The sequence below is a fragment of the Globicephala melas genome, chromosome 7 (genome assembly GCF_963455315.2).
Source record: "Globicephala melas chromosome 7, mGloMel1.2, whole genome shotgun sequence".
NCBI lineage: Eukaryota > Metazoa > Chordata > Mammalia > Artiodactyla > Delphinidae > Globicephala > Globicephala melas.
The window spans coordinates 109,335,498-109,354,269 of NC_083320.1; the positions used below are offsets into that span (position 1 = coordinate 109,335,498).

Genomic DNA, 18,772 nt, shown 5'->3' on the forward strand with positions numbered 1-18,772 from the left:
ATAGTGTTGTTCACCTCTGTTTGTTTGTTCTTTAGCTCTTCTGGGTCTTTGTTAAACATTTCTTGCATATTCTCGATCTCTGCCTCCATTTTTTCCGAGGTCTTGGATCACCTCTGCTATCATTATTTTGAATTCTTTTTCTGGTAGGTTGCCTATCTCTACTTCACTTAGTTGTTCTTCTGTGGTTTTTACCTTGTTCTTTCATCTGGGACGTATTCCTCTGCCGTTTCATTTTGTCTAAATTTCTGTGATTGTGGTTTCCATTCCGCAGGCTGCAGGATTGTAGTTCTTGCTTCTGCTGTCTGCCCTCAGGTGGATGAGGCTAGATTAGGCTTGTGCAGGCTTCCTGATGTGAGGGACTGGATCCTGCCCAGTGGTGGGTGGAGCTGTGTCTTGTTCCTCTGGTGGGCAGGGCCGTGCTCAGGAAGACTTTAAGCTGCATGTCTGCTGAGGGGTGGGGCTGTGTTCTGCCCTGTTGGTCATTTGGCCTGAGGTGTTACAGCATGGAGCCTACAGGCTGTTGGGTGGGGCTAATGGTGGCCTCTGGGAGGGCTCACTCCAACGAGTACTCCCCAGAACTGCTGCTGCTGGTGTTATTGTCCCTGTAGTGAGCCACGGCCATCCCCCACCTCGGCAGGAGACCATCCAATACTAGCAGGTAGGTCTGCCTGTCTCTTATGGGGTCACTGCTTTTTACACCTGGGTCCTGGTGTGCATGGGACCTTGTGTGTGCCCCCCCAAGACTGGAGTTTCTTTTCCTCCCAGTCCTGTGGAATTTCTGCAATCAAACCCTGCTGGCCTTCAAAGCCAGATTCTCTGGGGGCTCCTCCTTCTCTTGTCAGACTGCCAGGCTGGGAAGCCTGATGTGGGGCTCAGAACTTTCACTCCTGTGGGAGAACGTCTGTGGTATAACTGTTTTCCAGTTTGTGAGTTGCTCACCTGGAGGGTATGGGATTTGATTTTATAGCGACTGCGCCCCTCCGATCATCTCTTTGTGGCTTCTTCATCTTTGGATGTAGGCTATCTTTTTCAGTAGGTTCTAGTGCTTTTTTTTTGGTTGATGGTTGTTCAGCAGTTAGTTGTGGTTTTGGTGTTTTTTAAAGAAGGGCTGAGCTCACATCCTTCTACTCTGCCATCTTGAGCTAATCTCTGACACAGAATATCATGTGTCAAGCACTGTTTGTTGCCATGCTTGCATATGCAGTAAGTGTACGGCTGTTGTCTGCAGACGTTTGCAGTGCTGCCTCTCCTGTTTCCTTCTTCATATTCATGATTTATGTCCTCTCTCTTCTACCTTCTTCAGTCTTGCTAGAGATTTATTTTATTGATTTTTCTTTTAAAGAATTAGCTTTTTCATTTTATTACTTTCTGTTTTCAATTTCACTGATTTCTGCTTTTTTCACTATTTTCTTCCTTGTACCTGCTTTGAGTTTATGTTGTTCTTCTTTTTCTCGTTTTTTGATGTAGAAACTGTGACTGAGGTATTTCCTCTTTTTTTTTCGTGGTATCCAGGCCTCTCACTGTTGTGGCCTCTCCCATTGTGGAGCACAGGCTCCGGACGCGCAGGCTCAGCGGCCGTGGCTCACGGGCCCAACCGCTCTGCGGCATGTGGGATCTTCCCGGACCGGGGCACGAACCCGTGTCCCCTGCATTGGCAGGCGGACTCTCAACCACTGCGCCACCAGGGAAGCCCTCCTCCTCTGTTTTGATATAAACATTTAGTGCTATAGATTTTCCTGTTGGCACTGCTTTAGCTGCCTTCCACATATTTTGGTATGTTGTTCTTTTATCTTCATTCAGTTTTAAGTATTTTTAAAAACTTCCCTTTAGACTTCCTCTCTGACCCATTATTTAGAAGTGTGTTGCTTAATCCATGGCTTGGAGGTTTTATCTGTCACTGGTTTCTAGTTTGATTCCATTATGGTCAATGAAGATACTTTATATTTTTGTATATGATTTCAATTCTCCCTAATTTGTTGAGGTTTATGATCCTAAATATGGTCTGTCTTTACATGTTCTGTGTGCACTTGAGAGAATATGTATTCTGCTGCAGTTCTAGTGTCCTATAATGTCTACTAGATGTTGGTTCGTGGTGTTCACTTCTTGTATATCCTTCTGATTTTCTGTAAAGTACTTCTATCAACTGCCGAGAAGAGGGTGTCGAAGGTCTAACTATGACTGCACATTTGCCTATACTCCTTTCAGCTGTTTTTGCTTCATATATTCTGAAGCTCATGATTTTTGTTGCCTATATAGTTTTAATCAGTATGTAATGCCTTTTTTCATTTTTAGTAATTTTCTTTCCTCTGAAGTCTACTTTTATTTGATATTATTATAACTGCTCTTGTTTTTTGATTAGTTTTTGCATTGTACATATTTTTCCACCCTTTTACTGTCACTCTACTGACACACTGTATCTGAAGTTTCTTACAGACATAATATAGTTGGATCTTTTTTTTTATCCTCTCTGCCCATCTGTGTTTTAATTGGTACTTCCAGACTATTTACATTTAAGGTAATTACTGATATGTAAGGCTAAGCCTGCCATGTTATTATTTGTTTTCTGTGCTTCTTATTCCCCTATTTCTCTTTTCTTTCCTCCCTGTGAATTACCTGTTTTTAGTACTCCACCTTTATTTCTTTGTATGAATATGACTTTAAAGCTTAGGCAAAATAGTTCAATTAAAGTTTAATAGTCAAGAGACTTGGCACAAGGTGATTAATATGTACATACCCAAACAGAAGATTTAGGAATCATCAGTATTTTCAGCTGTCAAATAACCTTTCCTGAGATAGCTTTTGAAGAGTGAGTTCCAATAAGCAATAAGAATCTTTTATGGCTTAACATGTTACCAGGGAAAACTGTAAATACTTTCCTGCTACGATATGGAATTCCTGTGGTGTGAAGAAATGTCTGGTGGCTCATATCCTGCCTCCACCAAAGGCCAACATTCTCTGATTTCTCTTTCAAAATCTCACCCTCTTTTCAATCCTCAGGGTGTACTTGTGAGGAAGAAAAGCTGGGCAGTGCAGCCACCTCTGTACTTCCATTCAGATAGTGAACTGTCAGGACCTTCACTCCTGCTGATAGGCATTAATTAGTCAGTACCATCCAAATCAGACTCATCTTGAGGCTTCAAGGAAGCTTCCAAGTAAAGTTTATTTGAGGGAATGGGAAATATGACCAATTCTCTGAAAACTTACACTTCTCTGTGCAATGATTATATTTGAGATTAATGACACGAAGTCTATCCCTAGAAATATTTGCAGATATTCGCAAAGTACTATCAGCCATTTTTATTATAAGTGGGTTAATGAATGAGAATGTTATTCTCAAGTTCAAAACCACAAAGACATTCACTGAGTGCTTGTACTAGACCATTCCAAGAGCTTCACATATGTTGAACAAAACGTCTTTTGGAAAATATACTTCCTGGGGCTTATCACACATGTATATCTGAGCATCCTGGAACTACTGTGGACCATGTCCAGTAACAGTCTAGTATAGCTCTTCCTCAACCACTTTGAGGGCTAAAGAGGTCATCTGTGACCACTTGGGGAGCTGGCAACACATGTTGTCATTTATTCATTAGACTGTGTTTCCAGTAAAGTACACAAAGCTTTCTGAGGCAAAGGATAATTTTCCAAATTTTATGCTCAACTGTGTATTCTATCTAAGTTAAACAATAAAGTCTTGAGATTTTATAACAAAAACTTATGGTTCTTTTTGAAACTAGGAAACTGTGATTCTGTTTTTCTATTCTACTGTGATTTCAATATAGCTGACTGAAAGACCCATTGCAAGTGTTAACACCGAACATTTCTGGGGAAACTGACCTTTGACCCGGACGTCACTGTACCGCTGAAAGTGGTGGTATGCAGCTTTCCAGGGGTTCCGATAGTGACGGAGCAAGGTAATGGGAGGTCTTGGACGCACTGGGACATACCTCACACCTTCTTCATCTATTCAAGAGAAGAAAAAGAAGACATTAAATAGCTTACTATCTATTTGCAACAATCTTCCTGGTATAATTCCTGCAGGTAAGCCGTAAGTGAAACCTGGCTATGTAAACAGCCTCAGGGATGGACCCCTGACTTAAGTGGGAAGCTTCTTGTGACAAAATTTAGCTCAAGTGAGCATTACCGATATACTCCTTGGGAGGAGACTTGCGCTTCTCTGCCTTCACCAGAAGACTCTTGGCAGTGGACTTCTCATCATCAGTGCTGTTTGTCTCCATCATGTCCCCTTCTTCTGTTGAAATCACGTGCTGCTGCTTCCGAGGCTTTTTCCTTGGCGAAGCACCGGGTGGTAGGTCACTTGTAGGCATGGACAGGTTGTTAGCCAGCAATGCAAGAGACGGAGACACACTGTTGGTAGCCAGGGGGGGAACTGCTGTCATAGGAAAAAGGGTGCACACATGCATGAGAGCCCAAACACAGTGGAAAGTGTCACTTGATTTCCATCAATGAGAAAGATGAGGAAGACAGGAAAAAGAGCTAACATTTATGGAGTCTTCCGACATGCCCAGCGCTATGCTAAGCACTCCAACTGTAGCAGAGGCTGCCCACTGCTTTCTAATACCTCACATCTTCACCTCCCTTAGCACGAGCACCCCTCACTTTGAAATGGGCACACTGTCACTTGGCTGGAAGACCATATTTACTAGTCTCCCTTACAGTTCATTGTGGCCTTTTGAAATGAAAATACAAGTGCTCTGTAGCACTCTTAAGAAGTTTCCTTAAAAGAAAGAAGGCATGACCCACTCCTCGTCTTCTTCCTGTGACCCTGGAACTCAGATGGCATAGCTGGAGTTCCAGCAGCTATCTTAAATCAAGAGCATGAGGGTCAAATGCTAGGGGTGATAGGAGCCTGGATCCCTAATGATTTTATGGAGTCCACATACCATGCCTGGACTGTCTGCCTCAGGATTCGCTTCAAGGGAGACAATAAAACCTTACATGTTCAAGCCACTGTTTTTCAAGCCTTTGAGCATTGATTTCTAGGAGATAACCCATTAACTGATATAATCTTAAAAGTAATCTGAGCAAGTAGGCATTATATTATGCCCCAATTTAAAGATGAGAAAACGTGGCACAAATCACACAAGTAGGAAGTGGGACAGCTGGGAGCTGACAGAGGCAGTCTGGCTTTGGAGCCTGGACTATTTAACTACCACAGTCCACTGCCCCCAGATAAGCAGCATTCTCAGTACAATGTTAACATCATTTGTTTGGGCTTGTATGGATCATGTGTCTGGGGACACGCAAACCATGAGAAAACTTCACCTCAACTCTTCTATACCATATATCCTTGGCCTATCCTTTCCCTCCACCCTTCCTCAGCCACCCACTCCCAACAGTCATACCCGTCACTCTGTCATCACATCTCAATTTCTAGCATCTGACTTTCCAGCCCAAAGATAGCCCGACTATCTTTCTAGGTCACTTCTCTTAGTAACTTGCCTCCAATAATTCCTAGACCCCATTAGGGACTATTATCCATTAATCATACCACTTATTTGCTGTCACTCATCCCTCAAATGTCCACTCTCTCCTATCACTGGGTTTTAATTCTCCCATTAATTTTATTCACTTTATTCGTTTATTGTCCTTTCTTTTGCTTCACTGTACTCACTGAGCAAAAAGCACAACAGGTTAAATCCAACTGTCCAACTAGTTTGCACCTGTGCAGCTGAGTGTAGCCAGAGAAAAACACACAGCAACGGGCACAGGTGTCCTGTTAGCATGCTTGCTGACCTCGAGCAGGCCCTTGCTGCTGGACGATCCTCCCGCGTCTGCCAAGTCCATTCACCCTCAACACCTCCTATATCACCCCTGCCCTCAGCTATGACCCTGCTTTCTATCTTACTGGAAAATATAGAAATAATCAGAAGGAAATGTCCGTAAATTCCCACCAGCTATACGTACTTACATGCATTGTGACCAGGCACTTCCTTTCTCTCTGTGATTTCAGCAGACACAGATTCCTTCACATACACAATAGGTCCCACCCACTCTCACCTCCTCAGACATCGCTTCAGGAATTCGTCTCTTTTTCCTGCATCATCACTTCTTTCCCCTCTACTGGATCACTCCCATTAACATACAAAACTCATTTGTCCTGTCTTAAAAATAACTTCCTCTTGGCATCATTTCCCTTCAGATATTGCCCTTCCTTTTTCTAGCGCTTTATAACAAACTCCTCAAGTGCTGTTTATACTCCCTGTCTCTAAGTTGTTTCCCAGCTTTCTCTTGAACCCACTCCCCATCATGCTGTGGCCAATATCATTACGTGGAAACTGCTCTTCTCGAGATCTGCATGACCTTCATACTGCTAAATCCAATGGTCCTGCTCAGTTCTTACCTTACTGATCTCTCATCAGTCATGACCCTTGTCCTGGCTTTCTAGGACATCATACTCTACGCTTTCTCCCTCTCACTCTGGCCCCTCCACTTAGTCTCCCGTGCTAGCTTCGGCCTCCTCTCCCTCCTCAAAATGGTGCAGTGCTGCAGGGTTCAGTTCACAGCTGCTTCTGTTTTTTATCGTGCGCTCATTCCTCAGATGATCTTATCCATTAAGATCTAACTTAATGGATAAGATTAAAAACTAACTCCTGATCTCTCCCTACACAATGGAGCCCCACCCCCCGCCCCCTCCCCTACCTCAACTGCCAGCAACTCTATGCTTCCATACACTAAGGCCAAAAACTTTATAGTTGCCTCTGATGCCGTTCCTCACACACAACATTCCATCTTAATAAAGAAATCCTCTCAGTTCTACTTCAATAATATATCTAGACTCTCACCACTTCATACTACTGGTACTGCTACTACCCTGGCTGAAACCTTCACTAGTCCCTGCAATTAATGCAGCAGGCTCTAAACACATCTCCCTAATTCCACCCTTGTTCCCAGTCTTTTTCCCACAGAGCAGCCAGAGTGGTCTGTTAAAAATGGAAGTGAGCTCAAGTCTCTCTTCTGCTCGGAACCCTCTGATAGCTCCCACCTCCCTCAGCAAAGCCGAAGGCCTTACCGTGGCCCACAGGCTCTCACAGTCTTGACCCTGTTTCTCTGACCTTGTCCATCCCGCTCCCCTCATTTACTGAGCTCCATCTGCCGTTGCCTCTGCTATTCTTTGAGCACACAAGGCTTTTACATTTACTGCTCTCCCGGTCTGAAATGACTTTCTTCCAGACATCCTCGTGGCCAGCATTTCATCTCTTTAATGTCTCTGCTCAAAGATCATTTCCTCAGCAAGGCCTCTCCTTTAAAGCATTCTTAAAAATCACAGCTCCAGCCCTAACTCTCCCTTATATTTTGTCTCTACTTCATTTTACCGTCTGTTGCCCTTGCGAGAAGGTAAGTTCCAAGAGGATGGAGTTGTGCTTGTTTTGTACAAGGTTGTATCATCAGTGCCTGGCGCAGAGCCCTACAGGACAAAGGCCGGTGCAGAGCCCTACGGTTTGAGCAAGGACACTGCCGACTTCCTAGTACCGAGAGGTTAAGAGGAAGTACCCAGTACATTGAAAGAGCAGATGAACAGCAAAAGTGAGACCATTTCCTTTCCCCTCCAGGGTTATCCACAGTACCTTTCAACGGAAGTGCTGAGGCTAAATATGGGTGCCATAGAAGGATATTTCCTGGCATAATAAAATGAAAATAAATAAGCAAATAAATACACAGCAGGTTTAAAAACTGTAGACATAGCATGACCACACCTCATAACTGAACAGGCGGCATGGGGGATGGGGGCCTTCATGCCGAATGGTTAAGAGGGTAATACTGGGTAACTATGGGACAAACTGACTTGTTTTCCACTTTGGCTTTCTCTGTATTTTATAAATTTCATACACTGAATGTTACTTTTGTAGTCAGGAAAATAAGATTACACGTAAGTTATTAAAATAACAGAAAACCAACCAAACAAAAAGAAAACCTTTAAAGTGACCTGCCTTTTACAAACTAGAAGTTTAGAGTTGAGAAGAGGGAGGGGGTGATGGTAGTTTTGGGATTTTACTAATCACAAATAAATTTATCAAGAGACTACTTCCTACAACACAGATCTTACTTTACTGCATGCACAAGGCAACAAAAATTGGCAGGGAACACACTGTAAACTAATCAGCACTTAGCTATGATTGTACTGTGAACCCCTTTTCCATGGCAATATTTTCTTAATGAATACAAGAAGCTATGTTCAAAGATATTCTTAGGGAAATAATAATCTTTTTCAAGATTTTGGTGAGAAAATTAACTAGAAAAGGGTAGCAATATGGCTTTAGTTTTCAAAAGGAGCGCAATGCTTTCTTCTATTTATTAAAAACTAATGAAATACAAATTTCAAATGGGCATCAAGGCGTCAGACTTCCTGGCTGAGGGTCACATGAGAGTTTGGACTCTGAGGAGAGTTAGGAAAAGGGGAAGAAGCAACTGCCAGCAAAGAGCATACTGTGAATGAACTTACCAGAAACTGGCCTCATGATGTCCACTGGTTCCACTTCTTCTTTAACTTTTATCTCAGGTACAGGAGGGCCCAAAACGGAGGAGAGACTGCTGCCCACAGCCACTGGCGGTGGAGGGGCAGTGGCAATGGTGGTGATGGGTGGAGTGACGGGAACTGCTCCAGGAATGGTCGGAAGGGCAACCGCTGGTTGTGACGGGGGGCTAGCTGCTGCAATCATAGTTGGAATGGCTGGTGGAGGCTGCTGAGCGGTGGGTGGGACTGCAACGGTGGGCTGATCATTATTTTGATTGGATATGGTCTCCATAGACACAGTGACTGGAGTGGCCATCGATACGTGGATCTCTGACTTGGGTTTGGCACTGAAACACAAAAGCAAACACAGAAAGTTGCCTTAACCTGCATCATCTCAGAAGGTGAATATTTGTCCAATTCTTTTTGTACAACACACAGCACAACTAAAACTCTATTCCTTGATTTTAAAAGTTGAACTTTAGGGTAACTTTTAAAGGGAATTCAAGTTTCAGAACCATCCCCATCGTTTTTATAGGCAGTAATAAAATTAATTTAGAAAACGAAGAACACTTTAAAGAAATCAAAGTCACATCACTGAAAGACAACCAATTTTCATTACATTAGTGTATTTTTCCCTCCAAGAATTCATTATTGCATATGCTGCCTTAGGAGGTTTTTTTAATAACAACTATACTCACACTTCATATGTCATTTGTAAACCTACTTCTTATAAAACAGGAAACTCATGCACATGGAAAAGATCGAAAAGAATACAAATTGAGAATAACTTCCCTCCACTTCGAACACCCAGCCCTCTAACCAGGGTCACCACAACATTCTGGTATGTTTTACCAGAAATACTTCAGACATCTAAAGTAACTACAAATACAGTCTTCAAAAATGTATATTCTATTTTTTTCAGTTTTATAAGAAGTCATCGATGTCATTACAAATTCTTCTCAAACATTTTTTTAAGTAAAATATTTCATTTGATAGCTGTAAAGCTTTACTGATTTATATTACTGCGCTGAAAATTTATATCCTACTGCTGAAAATTCAGAATATCAAAAGCAACACAAGACAATACCCCTCAAGTTCAAGGCCCCAAGCAACAGGACTTATATAGGCAAAAAATTCAATATTGACCAAAACCTCACACCATATACAAAAATGAACTAAACAAGGATGACAAATCTAAACGTAAAAATGTAAAACTATAAAACTTTTATGACTGGAGTTCTTAGACATGATACCAAAAGCACAAAAAACTGATAAATCTGGCTTCATCAAAATTAAAAACTTTTGGGCTTCCCTGGTGGCGCAGTGGTTGAGAGTCCGCCTGCCGATGCAGGGGACATGGGTTCGTGCCCCGGTCTGGGAGGATCCCACATGTCGCAGAGCGGCTGGGCCCATGAGCCATGGCCGCTGAGGCTGAGCGTCTGGAGCCTCTGCTCCGCAACGGGAGAGGCCACATCAGTGAGAGGTCCGTGTACCACAAAAAAAATAAAATAAAAAAAATAAAAACTTTTGCTTTGCTAAAGACCATTTTGGGAGATTGAAAAGACAAGGCAGAGACTGAAAAATGTATCTGCAAAGCACATACTGCATATATCTGAGAATATTATGCGAAGTAAAATAAGCCAATCACAAAAATACAGTCGGCCCTCTATACCCACAGGCTCCACATCTGCAGATTCAACGAGCAGTGAATGGAAAATATTTAGGGACAAAAAATTCCAGAAAGTTCCAAAAAGCAAAACGTGAACTTGGTGCATGCTGGCTACTATTTACACAGCATTTACATTGTATTAGGTATTATAAGTAATGTGGAGATGCGTAGGTTACATGAAAATACTATGCCATTTTATATAAGGGACTTGAACTTCCATGGATTTTGACACATGCAGGGGCGCAGGTCATGGAACCAACGCCCCGAGAGGGTACCGAGGGGTGACCATACTGTAGGACTCCATTTATATGTGCTACCTAGAGTAGTCAAATTCACTGAAAAAGAAAGCAGAATGGTGGTTTCCAGGGGTTGAAATGAGAGACAATGGGGAGTTGCTGTAAAACGGGTATACAGCTGCAGTTTTGCAAGATGAAAAATATCTGGAGATTGGTTGCACAGCACTGGGAATATGCTTAATACCGCTGAAATATACACTTAAGATGGTTAAAAAAACGAAAACAAAACACATATCTAATAAAGGAGTTATATGTAGAAAATATAAAGAAGTCTGTAAACTCAACACTAAGAAAACAAATAATCCCATTAAAAATGGGCACAACACATGAATAATGAACAATTTGCTAAAGAAAATATTCAGAAGGCTAATAAGCACACAAGAAAATGTTCAACACTATTAGCCATTTAGAGACATGCAAAGAAAGCTTCGATGATACACGACCACACACATATCAGAATGGTGAAAATATAATACCCTATGATACCAAGTGCAGGAAAGAATGTGGAGCAACTATTTCTACAAAAAACCTTCTAGGGCTTCCCTGGTGGCGCAGTGGGTGAGAATCCACCTGCCAGTGCAGGGGACACAGGCTCGAGCCCTGGGCCGGGAAGATCCCACATGCCATAGAGTAACTAAGCCCGTGCACCACAACTACTGAGCCTGCGCTCTAGAGCCTACGAACCACAGCGACTGAGCCCACATGCCACAACTACTGAAGCCCGCGTGCCTAGAGCCTGGCTCCACAACAAGAGAAGCCACCGCAATGAGAACCCCGCACACCGCAATGAGGAGCTGCCCCCGCTCGCCGCAGCTAGAGAAAGCCTGCGTGCAGCAACGAAGACCCAACACAGCCAAAAATAAATAAATAAAATTAAAAAACAAACAAACAAAAACCTTCTAACACTAATAAATGAGTTTAGCAGGGTTGTATAATAAAAGGATCTCCTATGTTGCAGGTATGAATTTTAAATGGTCCAGTTACCCTGGAAAACAGTTTGGAGGTTTCTTATAAAACTAAAAATATACATGTACAATGCAACTCAGCAACTGCACTCTTGGGATTTTTATCCTACAGAAATGAAAATGGGTGGAAAATGTGGTCTACCCAGAGCACTGTACATGAATGTTTACAGCAGCTTTATATGTAATAGCCCCAAACTAGAAACAACCCCAATCTACTTCAATGAGTGAACAGCTAAACAGATTGTGCTACATCCATATGATAAAACAGTGCTCAACCAAAACAGTACTACAATGCTACAACTTGGCATAGACTCTCAAAAGTACTATGCCAAGTGAAAATAAGCTATATAATTATATATATAATTATGCGATTCCATTTACATAAAACTCTCAAAATGACAAAATTATAGTGATGAAGAACAGCTGAATGGCAAGGAGTTAGGGTTGGGGGAAGGGTGTGACTGTAAATGAGGGAATGTCTCTGTTGTAATGAAACAATTCCATATTCTGATTATAACAGTGGTTATACAAATCTATTCATGTGATAAAATTTCAAAGTAGTATATACCAAAGGAAAAAAAAAGAACATTATAAAAATTGGTGATATTCTAATGAGGTCTGTAGTTAAGTCAACAGTATTGTACCAATGCCAGTCTTTTCATTTCAAAAATGTACTAGAGTCATGTAAGATGTAATGATTTGGGGAAGCTGGAAAAAGGGTACATGGGAAATTTCTGTACTACTTTTCCAACTTCTTGTGAGTCTTAAATTATTTCAAGATAAGCATTTTAAAAAATAAGGGTGGTGTAGAGGTAAGGATTATTCTGGAATTAAAGACAATTAAAAGATAAAATAGGGCTTCCCTGGTGGCACAGTAAGAATCCGCCTGCCAATGCAGGGGACACGGGTTCGAGCCCTGGTCTGGAAGATCCCATATGTTGCAAAGCAACTAAGCCTGTGCACCACAACTATTGAGGCTGCGATCTAGAGCCCGTGAGCCCCAACTACTGAAGCCCACGTGCCTAGAGCCCGTGATCCGCAACAAGAGAAGCCACCACAATGAGAAGCCTGTACACTGCAACAAAGAGTAGCCCTCACTCGCTGCAACGAGAGAAAGTCCATGCACAGCAACGAAGACCCAACACGACCGAAAAAAAAAAAAAAAGAGATAAAATAACCAGAGACATCAGCAAAAATATATGAGACTTAGGATCTCTGAAAATTCCCTTTCATAAAAGCAACAAAAAACTGGCAAAAAAAAAAAAAGTCAGAAACAACTTTTTCAGAACTCCTAGACATTAACCAAAGGCTTTCAACAATCTGGCAAAACTATTCAAGAAAATAGGCTGAATCTTGGTAAGAACAGTAAACTTTGTGGCGTTTTAACTTGCACTGTTTCCATTCTTCCATTTCCAGCTCCACAGTAGACTTATCAGCCAACAGCCCACACTGACAGTGAAAACCAGCAGCCTTGCAGCTACCAGAGGGGTCAGAGCCACTACAAACCCTCTTTACCAAAGAATTACCATTATATGACCTGTCTGCTTGTTCCCATTTGCAAGGCTGTCTTATTTGACTTGACTTGGAGCTTTGTCAGTGCAAACGACCTTTTCCCAAGGTGTGTTTTTGGAAAATATTAGAGGCAATCGATCAGTTTCCCAGCTGACTGAGAGGATGGTAACAGTTGAAGCCAACAATAAGCTACCCAAAAAACGTGAAAGGAAAAACTGGAGAATGAACTATCCATAGGCGATTTGCAGCTCTGACATATTTCTGGCAGTCTAGGAAGCAACGCGCACATGTAGGGCTGTGTGCATACCCAGGGCTAAGCACACGCCCAGGGAAGAACTGAGAAGGCCCTAAGGCTCCCCTCTGGCTGACTGTGAGGCTCTGTGCAAGCAGGAAGAGAGGGCTTAGGCAGAGCTGTCAACTGCCTGCCTAAGTGTTGACAGGGTACCCAAGACACACACAGAGCTCTCTGGCAAACACATGGAGACTTATTGGTTCCAGGCATTGAAGAAAATCTGTTCTTTCATTAGCTGACTACAAAGTTAACCAAGTAGATTTCAGTGGCTGCAGTAGACAAAGATATAGATTTTAAAGAATTAGTTCAGAAAAGTCACGAAACAACTACAACTACAAGGAACAGCAACAAACCTGGGGAGGGGTGGGAGTCTGATGTTCAGAGTTGCCACATTATATTGGTTGCCTAGAGAGCAACCAATGCGGACTGGAGGGATGTTACCAAAAACAAATGACACAGAGATCTATAGGTCCACCTTTATTCAGAGCTTTTCTATAGGTTTGGTGGAGAGTTTGAAATGAACTAGTGGCTGGCAGGGAAAACCTAAGCAAACATGAATAGTAGCCTTGTAGTATTGTATTATGTGACTTCTTTTAAAATTCAATTTTTATATCTATTTTTTAGCGTCTGGATTTACCTTCTAAATCTACTGTTTTCTAAGATTTCAACTTTTCTTAATGTTTTGTTTTGAATTAGTATTCACGTTTCGAAAGATGTATTGAGAAGTCTCCTTCCTCTAACCTACCCACTACCATCTCTACACAACACCCGTCTATTTCAGTATTTCAGTGAATCTAAGTTGCCAACACTATACAATACACCAATATTTTGTGAACAACTTAAAAATACACTATTTAATGATAGGATATTAACATGCAGTCAATTTAAAGTTATATATTGATTTCAGAGATGTTGACATGTATATGTTTGATCTTACTTGTATCACAGCATGTTCTGTATGGTTTTTGTTTTGTTTCTTTTAAAATTTTTGTTCACTTTTTTCATTTCCACCCTCTATGCCTACACTGTTTTTTAACTGTACTTCATTCTGTGATGGTTTCTTCTAGATCTTTACTGAATTCTGTCCACTCACGTATCATCTCTTTATGTTTTCTCATTTATTCTTGGGAGTCTTTGTATTTCATCCTTGTGTTCTGTTTCATAAAAGTGGTGGCTATTTTGTTAAGTAATTTCTATTCACAGTCAAATATTCTGTTATAAATTGCATCTGTTCCCTGTAAATGTGTTTCTGGTGAGTGTTCTCAGTGAACAAACTAGTATATTTTGTTGCTTTTTTCCTACTTTTTAAACTTATTTTCCCATCAATCCTTCTGTTATTACTCGTCGGTAAATGAGTTGGGCTATTCCAAGAAACAGCCATTTACGTGAGACTCCTTGGGCGTGGGAGGGTAGGAAAACTGCTCTTTCAGCTGGTTGCTTTTCACAATCCAAATACTCTCTTCTTTCAGGTGCCACAGAAACAGACTGCCAACTGCAAAAAAAGGCCAGCCTGGGTGCCTGTATGGGGCCCACCCCACAGCTTCTCTGAACCATACTAAGCCCAGGAAAGAGTCTACAACAGCCCCTCCTCACCCAAGTTTCTGCACGTTTTTCTCACAAGGGATAAACTTTTGTATTGATACATCACAGTGTGCTCTTCACCTTCATGAACTCCTTTTTTTCTACCACTTTAAAAATAACTCCATGTGCTACTTTGTTTAAAAAAAAAACTTAAACAACTGAAAATAAGTGTATTACGTTTGCAAATTTAATATCTGGTGTTGGCAAGAATGTGCAGGAAATGGGAACACATAGCTTGTAAGCATGTAAAAAGGTAGAGTGATTGGAAATCAGAATTTAAACTGCACGTTTACTTTGACCCATCAATGTTGCTTCCGGAAATCTATCCCTGAGACATGTCTGCAACGAGGCTCAATGATAGATAATGAGATTCACTGTAGTAATGTTTATTACAGTGATAAATGGAAATAACTTAAATGTTCATTAATTGAGGACTGAATTATGGCACCAGCCTATCTGGGAACAGCACACAGTACAGGAATACAGTCTCCTTTTCTGGTTTTGTACTTTCCTGACCTCTAAAGATGGTTATGTCCTAAGGTGTGGTCCTTGTACCACTTCTCTATTTATACTCACTGTCAGTGGGAGCTTTTCCACTCTCAAGGTGTTAAAGCACACATACAACATACCTTAGAGATAATGCAGGCTTGGCTCCAGACCACTGCAATAAAATGAATATCGCAATAAAGCGAGTCACACAAATTTTTTGGTTGCTCAGTGCATGTAAAAGTTGTGTTTACACTATACTGTAGTCTATTAAGTGTGTAACAGCATTATGCCTGAAAAAACACAATATACATGCCTTAATTGTAAAAAATACTTTTTTGCTATAAAAAGCTAACCATCATCTGAGCCTTCAGGGAATCACAGCAGTGACATCAGAAATCACTGATTACAGATCACTATAGCGGATATAACAATAATGAAAAAGTTTGAAATACGGTGAAAATTACCAAAATGTGACATAGAGACACAAAGTGGGCAAATGCTGGGAAAAAAAAAAAAGGCACTGATAGAGTTGCTTGACGTAGGCCTGCCATAAACCTGCAATTTGTAAAAAATGCAGTATCTGTGAAGCACCATAAAACAAGGTATGCCAGTACCTGCTTTAATTCCCAAATCTTAATCAGCAGCATGGACCTCCATCTTCAATTCCAGAATCGTATATACTTCCGAAATATATACCCAGCTATGCACGTGACATCTCCGCTTCGGTGTGTTTAACCACTTGGATATCTCAAAATAAAATATCTAAAAGTAAACTCCTGATTTCCCCCTTGCTATTTCTCACTTCAGAAAGGGTGATTCCTTATCTGGAGTTGCTCAGGCAAAAACTGGTAGCTATCATTGCCTCCTCCCCTTCTCTCCACTCAGAGAATTCTGACAGCTGTGCCTTCAATACATTTTGAGAATCTGAACTCTTCTGAAGACTTTTACTACCTCCATGCGGGTCCAAGCCATTAAGAGAGTCTAAGGTTTTATAATCTCCTACTTGGTCTCACTGCTTCCACTCTTGTCTTCTTTCAGTTCATTGTCAGCACAGCAGCCAGAGCAATCCTTTTAGAAATAAGTCAAATCATGTCACTCCTATGCCTTAGCCCTCGGATGGCACTCCTGTCTCACTCAAAATAAAATCCAAAGGATTTTGAATGGCCCACAAAGCCCTGTATACGTAATCTGGCTCTCATTGTTATCTCTGAACCATTTTGTACAACCCTGCCCCTCATTCTAGGCTGCTCTCCCTTGCTGCTCCTTGTTTATTCCTAAAATGCAGACAGTGCTTACTTCGCACAACACTGATACGTGTGACTTTCACATACATACGTGAAACTGTATTCCCCCAGTCCCCCACCAACACTGTTCGAATTTCAGTTACTACAGTATAATTATTAACTGTGAGTAACTTCATAAAGTGCAAACTTTTCTACTAGCTCTTCGGTCCACAAATCACTCTGTAACTTACAGACATGCACATCGCACATCACTTCTTTCGAAGTATGTCATTGACTGATTACTGCACATCTACTTCTCAGTTCATGCAGACAGCGAAGTGTGTAGTTGTGCTGTCTAGTTTCCTTGTGATAAACCCAGGTGAAATTTTACAAAAATGAACGACTGAAAGAGAACTGGCCAACAGCGATGAAAATGCAGAAAAAAATGTGATAAATCTAGAAGTAAAATGGGATGTGATTAGAAGATCTGGAAATGGCAACAGCAAAGATAATTTAGGATGAGACCTAGGCTTGTATGAAGCTATGGCTTGGACCACACTGAGAAAGTCCAATGAATATAAAAAAGGTGGTAAAGTCATTTTACTGTAAGCCACTATAGTGAAACGGAGTATTTACTTCCATTCTGGATTGAAGACTGTAAAAAAACCCCACAACAACCCAATCACTCAGACCAAAATGTTGAATTAACTGCCACATTGAAAGAAGATGGAAATTACAGGGAGGATTAAAAAAACCAAAAAACCAAAGCCTTTTACAGCCAATAAAGGCTGGATTCATTTTTTCAATAGTCAGCATTAATTTGATTAATGTAAGCTATCTGGTGAAACTGCTAGCACAGATAAAGATGCTGCTGTGGAATGTGCACCCAGATTCCAAGGATTAGTTAAGGAAGATGGTTTGATAAAAGGATAAAGATGTCCCTGGAAGTGATGCTGGCAACAACCTCACATTAAAGGAACTTCTGGAAATAATTTACAACACTGAAAAGACAAAGGACAGGGACTTCACTGGTGGCACAGTGGTTAAGAATCCGCCTGCCGGACTTCCCTAATGGAGTAGTGGTTAAGAATCCATCTGCCAATGCAGGGGACAAGGGTTTGAGCCCTGGTCCGGCAAGACCTCACAGGCCGTGGAGCAACTAAGCCCATGCGCCACAACTACTGAGTCCCATGTGTCACAGCTACTGAAGCCCACACACCTAGAGCCCGTGCTCCGCAACGAGAGAAGCCATCGTAATGAGAAACCCGCGCACCACAACGAAGAGTAGCCCCCACTCGCCGCAACTAGAGAAAGCCTGCGCACAGCAACGAAGACCCAACACAGCCAAAAAATAATAAATAAATAAATAAATTCTTAAAAAAAAAAAATCCGCCTGCCAATGCAGGGGACACGGGTTTGATCCCTGGTCTGGGAAGACCCCACACGTCGTGGAGCAACTAAGCCCATGTGCCACAACTACTGAAGCCCACGCTCACAGTAATGAAGACCCAATGCAGCCAAAAGAAAAAAAAGACAGGATAAAATGTCAGGGCAGACCCAAACTTAGAAAGGAGTATGACAATTCACCGACGCATAGAAGGACTCTTGCGCTGTATCGTAAGTTATTCAATGTGAATAAGGGAAACATTGTTCCAACTACAGTCGTCCCTCAATACCCACCCCCGCAGATACCAAAATCCATGGATACCTGTGGATGCTCGAGATGTGGAACCCTTAGATACGGAGGGCCAACTGTACTCTTGATTAGCTTTTATTTATTTATTCTTTTTTGGCTATGCTGCGCAGCTTGTGGGATCTTTGTTCCCGACCAGGGTTTGAACCTGGGCCCTCAGCAGTGAAAGCGTGGAGCCCTAACCCCTGGACTGCCAGGGAATTCCCACTTGATTAGCTTTTAGAAAGAAATAAAACACTTTAATTCTCAGCGTTTCTGATGTTCAAATTACAGTGTACTAAATAAATTTTAGTTTTACTATGTTTTTCATTTCCCTATATATTTTAACTGACAGTTAAGAGAGTTTTTGATACGTTCACAAATGTTTTTAAGGTCACAGAACAGTTATAAATAACCATGCACAGTTTCCGTTTACGTGGTTATTTGCACATTCCTGCACTAATGTACAAAGTGGTGACTGCAAATACTCCTACCTCAAAGTCTTAGTCCCTGCTCTTTCCTCTGCCTGACACAGTCTGACATCAGGGAGCGTGTGGCTTATTCCTCCATGCTCTTAAAGCCTCTGCTCAGAGAGGC

At 41.6% G+C, this 18,772-nt stretch overlaps 1 protein-coding gene across 7 annotated transcripts in view; it reads right to left on the reverse strand.

The window, feature by feature from the left end:
- Positions 1–18,772, reverse strand: part of SAP130 (Sin3A associated protein 130) — a 75,483-nt gene that overhangs the window by 16,872 nt on the left and 39,839 nt on the right. For 6 of the 7 annotated variants that reach the window (XM_030840442.2, XM_030840441.2, XM_030840439.2 and 3 more), the window contains 3 exons: positions 8,465–8,823; positions 4,145–4,393; positions 3,838–3,963 (listed from right to left, as the gene is read on the reverse strand). In XM_030840442.2, coding sequence (XP_030696302.1) covers positions 3,838–3,963; positions 4,145–4,393; positions 8,465–8,823 — 734 coding nt within the window. The remainder of the gene's footprint in view (positions 1–3,837; positions 3,964–4,144; positions 4,394–8,464; positions 8,824–18,772) is intronic. The other variant, XM_070046024.1, reaches the window with a different exon arrangement.